The sequence below is a fragment of the Trichechus manatus genome, unplaced genomic scaffold (genome assembly GCF_000243295.1).
Source record: "Trichechus manatus latirostris isolate Lorelei unplaced genomic scaffold, TriManLat1.0 scaffold00244, whole genome shotgun sequence".
Taxonomy (NCBI): Eukaryota; Metazoa; Chordata; class Mammalia; order Sirenia; family Trichechidae; genus Trichechus; species Trichechus manatus.
The window spans coordinates 1,209,674-1,212,807 of NW_004444180.1; the positions used below are offsets into that span (position 1 = coordinate 1,209,674).

At 62.4% G+C, this 3,134-nt stretch overlaps 1 protein-coding gene across 1 annotated transcript in view; it reads left to right on the plus strand.

Annotated features, from left to right (window-relative positions):
• The window catches only part of MUC5AC (mucin 5AC, oligomeric mucus/gel-forming), a 47,211-nt gene that overhangs the window by 10,579 nt on the left and 33,498 nt on the right, over nt 1-3,134 (plus strand). The window contains 6 exon segments of the mRNA XM_023724404.1: nt 450-576; nt 834-1,089; nt 1,186-1,238; nt 1,971-2,071; nt 2,413-2,564; nt 2,873-3,011. Of these exon segments, the coding sequence (XP_023580172.1) occupies nt 450-576; nt 834-1,089; nt 1,186-1,238; nt 1,971-2,071; nt 2,413-2,564; nt 2,873-3,011 (828 nt within the window).

Consider the following 3,134-nt stretch of genomic DNA (forward strand, 5'->3'; position numbering starts at 1 on the left):
CCCATCAACCCATCCACCCATCCATCCATCCATCCATTCACATGTTCACTGTGGTCGTCTCACACCTCCAGCCCTATACCAGGCACAGAGGTTCACTTTGAGGGTTCTGGCCAGTGGGTTACAGTATAACCCCTATACTATAGCTCCTGCTAGGTTATAGTAACAAAAGGCTTTGGTCCTTTAGGGCCTCAGCCCAGCCCATCGAAGGAAGGAGCCCCACACGGGGGGTTGGCTCTGAGATCCTCTATACAAGTCCCATAGCAGACACCTAGCATCTAGGGGAAGAGCTGGCAAGGACCTGGGGTGGGGTCCCGGAGGAGGCAGTGCAGCCCTGGTGGGAAAGACAGGGACTCAGAAAGGGAGATGCAGGGTAGAGAGCCTGGACGTGAGGCTGGAGCATGAGGTGGAGATGCTCTCGTGGGGGTCCCTAACTGACTCTTGCCCCCCAGAACTGCCTGTTCGACACGTGCAACTGTGAGAAGAGCGAGGACTGCCTGTGTGCGGCCCTGTCGGCCTATGTGCACACCTGCGCCGCCAAGGGCGTGCTGCTGCGCGGCTGGAGGGATGGCGCCTGCAGTGAGTGTGTGGTGATGCCTGGCCACTGGTGTCCCCCGGGGGTTTGGGCACAGACTCCATGCACCCCACCCCCACACTGGCCACTTGGCCCTGAACCTTGAAGACGAGGAGGAGGAGGGTGCAGTCTGGGGGTGGATCCCGGGGCTGGGGGGCAGAGATTAACTAGACACTGGGGCGCCTCGTGGGGACCCCTCTGAGGACGGCACAGCTCTGCGTCCACGAGGGTCCTGAGTCCCCTCTTCCTGGGGTCTCCACAGCAAAGCCCGTGACCACCTGCCCTGAGTCGCTGACATACCGTGACTACGTCAGCACATGCCAGCCCACCTGCCGCTCCCTGAGCGAGGAGGACGTCATCTGCCACATTAGCTTCGTGCCCGTGGACGGTTGCGTCTGTGCTGAGGACACCTACCTGGACGACTCTGGCAAGTGTGTGCCAGCGGCCAGCTGCCCCTGCTACTACGGGGGCTCGCCAGTCCTCAGCGGGGAGTCAGTGCACGACGGCGGAGCTGTCTGGTAAGAGGTCTTGGCTGGGCAGGCGGGCAAGTGGGCGAGTGGGGTCTGAGGCCAGCGTCGGAGCAGGGCTCTGACTGCACTCTCCTCTCCTCGAAGCACCTGCAACCAGGGGAAACTGACCTGCGTCGGAGGCCACACCCCTACCCCAGGTGAGCCCTGGGCCTTAGGATGGAAGGAAAGGGCAGCAAGCTCACATATGGGTTTGGGGACAACTGTCCCCTAAGCCCACCTGGCTCAGTGACTGTTGATCAGCCTCTCTGGGTCAGGGGTGGCTCATGCCCCCCCGGGGCTCAGCGAAGGGGGTGGGGGAGTGCACGCATGCCACACACGCACACACATATGCACACGCACTCATACCCACACAGATACACACAAGGACACCCACATGACACAAACAACACAAACACACACAGATTCACGTGACAAAACACACACTCACACGCACACACACACACGTGTGAGCACACAACACACATATGCGCGTGGGGGTTCAGCCCATGGAGGAGCCATGAGCAGTGTCACAGGGGCCAGGGGAGGAGGGTCGGCTATGCTGGGCCTGGAGAGGCAGAGGTGGGCACGGCCGTGGCAGGCTGGTGTGCCAGGCTGCCAGCTGCTGCCCCAGGGAACTTTGGTTTTCATGGGATCAAAGTTTCTGCTTCTATGTGCACTGTGGCCTCCACTTCCAGACATCCCACTGGGTTTCTGCCCATTTACAGGGACCACCTTTACATGAACAACAGCCCCACTGCCCCCGCTCCTTGAATGGGTTAAAGGTTAGGTCCCAGAGCACCTATGTTCTCGGTAGCTGGTAGTGGGGCACCCTGCAGAGTGCCCGGCCAGTGGGTGGGTCGGGTTGCCTGAATGGCACCCGTCCCCCCCAGTCTGTGCTGCACCCATGGTCTACTTCGACTGCCAGAACATCACGTCCGGGGCTGCAGGGGCCAGCTGTCAGAAGAGCTGCCATACACTGGACATGGCCTGTGTAAGTACATCAGCCCAGTGGTCCCTGCCTGCCCCTCGCACCTGCACAGCCCCTGCCAGGATCGGGGGGGCAAGGGGCCTCAAAAGCAAGCAGGACCCTCAGGGCCACCTTTGCCGCACAGCGACCTGCACATGCCCCACCCGGGGTGGGGGATCCTAGGAGACCCAGAGTGCCGCCTCCTAGGCTACCCTGCCCCTTGCTCCTGGGCCCCAGCACAGGTCGCCCAAACTGGGCAGGGCGGGCCTCCCACTGTTCCTTCTGAAGACACACGCTCTCTCTGGTCCCTGTCCCCGTTCACCCCGTACCTGGCCTCACCACCTTTGTGTTCGCTGCCCCTACAGTACAGCTCCCCGTGCATCTCCGGCTGTGTGTGCCCTGACGGGCTGGTGTCAGACGGCGAGGGCGGCTGCATCGCGGAGACCGAATGCCCCTGTGTGCACAATGAGGCCAGCTACACGGCTGGCCAGACCATCCGTGTCGGCTGCAACACCTGGTGCGCGCAGGGAGGCCTCTGTCCCGGGGAGGTGCATCTCGGCCCCAGGGGGTCCCTGAGGCGGGCAGTGTCACTCAGAAGAAGAGCAGACCCCCAGAAAGAGGTCCTGGGACACATGGATAGATTACTGGAACAGATGTCACCATGGCCAGTCTGGCCAGGGAGTGGGACCCCGTCTTGTCTCCTGGCATCCTGGTGCCCTTCCTTGGACTCAAAGGATGAACTCCAGTTGAGACCCCAGGAGTCAGGCAAGCCGGGCCCACAGCCCGGGTCCCCCTGAAGCCCTGACTCTGCCCCCCACCCCACAGCACCTGCAAGAACAGGATGTGGCAGTGCACCCAGGAACCCTGCCTGGCCACATGTGCTGTGTACGGGGACGGCCACTACCTCACCTTCGATGGGCAGAGCTTCACCTTTGATGGGGACTGCGAGTACACGCTGGTGCAGGTGTGCAGTGCTCAGCGGGCCCCTGCAGCAGCCCCCCCAGGGCTCAGCACCCCCCAGACTCAGCACCCACCCATCCCAGGCTCAGCACGCCCCCAGGCTCAGCACCCCACCCTAGGCTCAGCA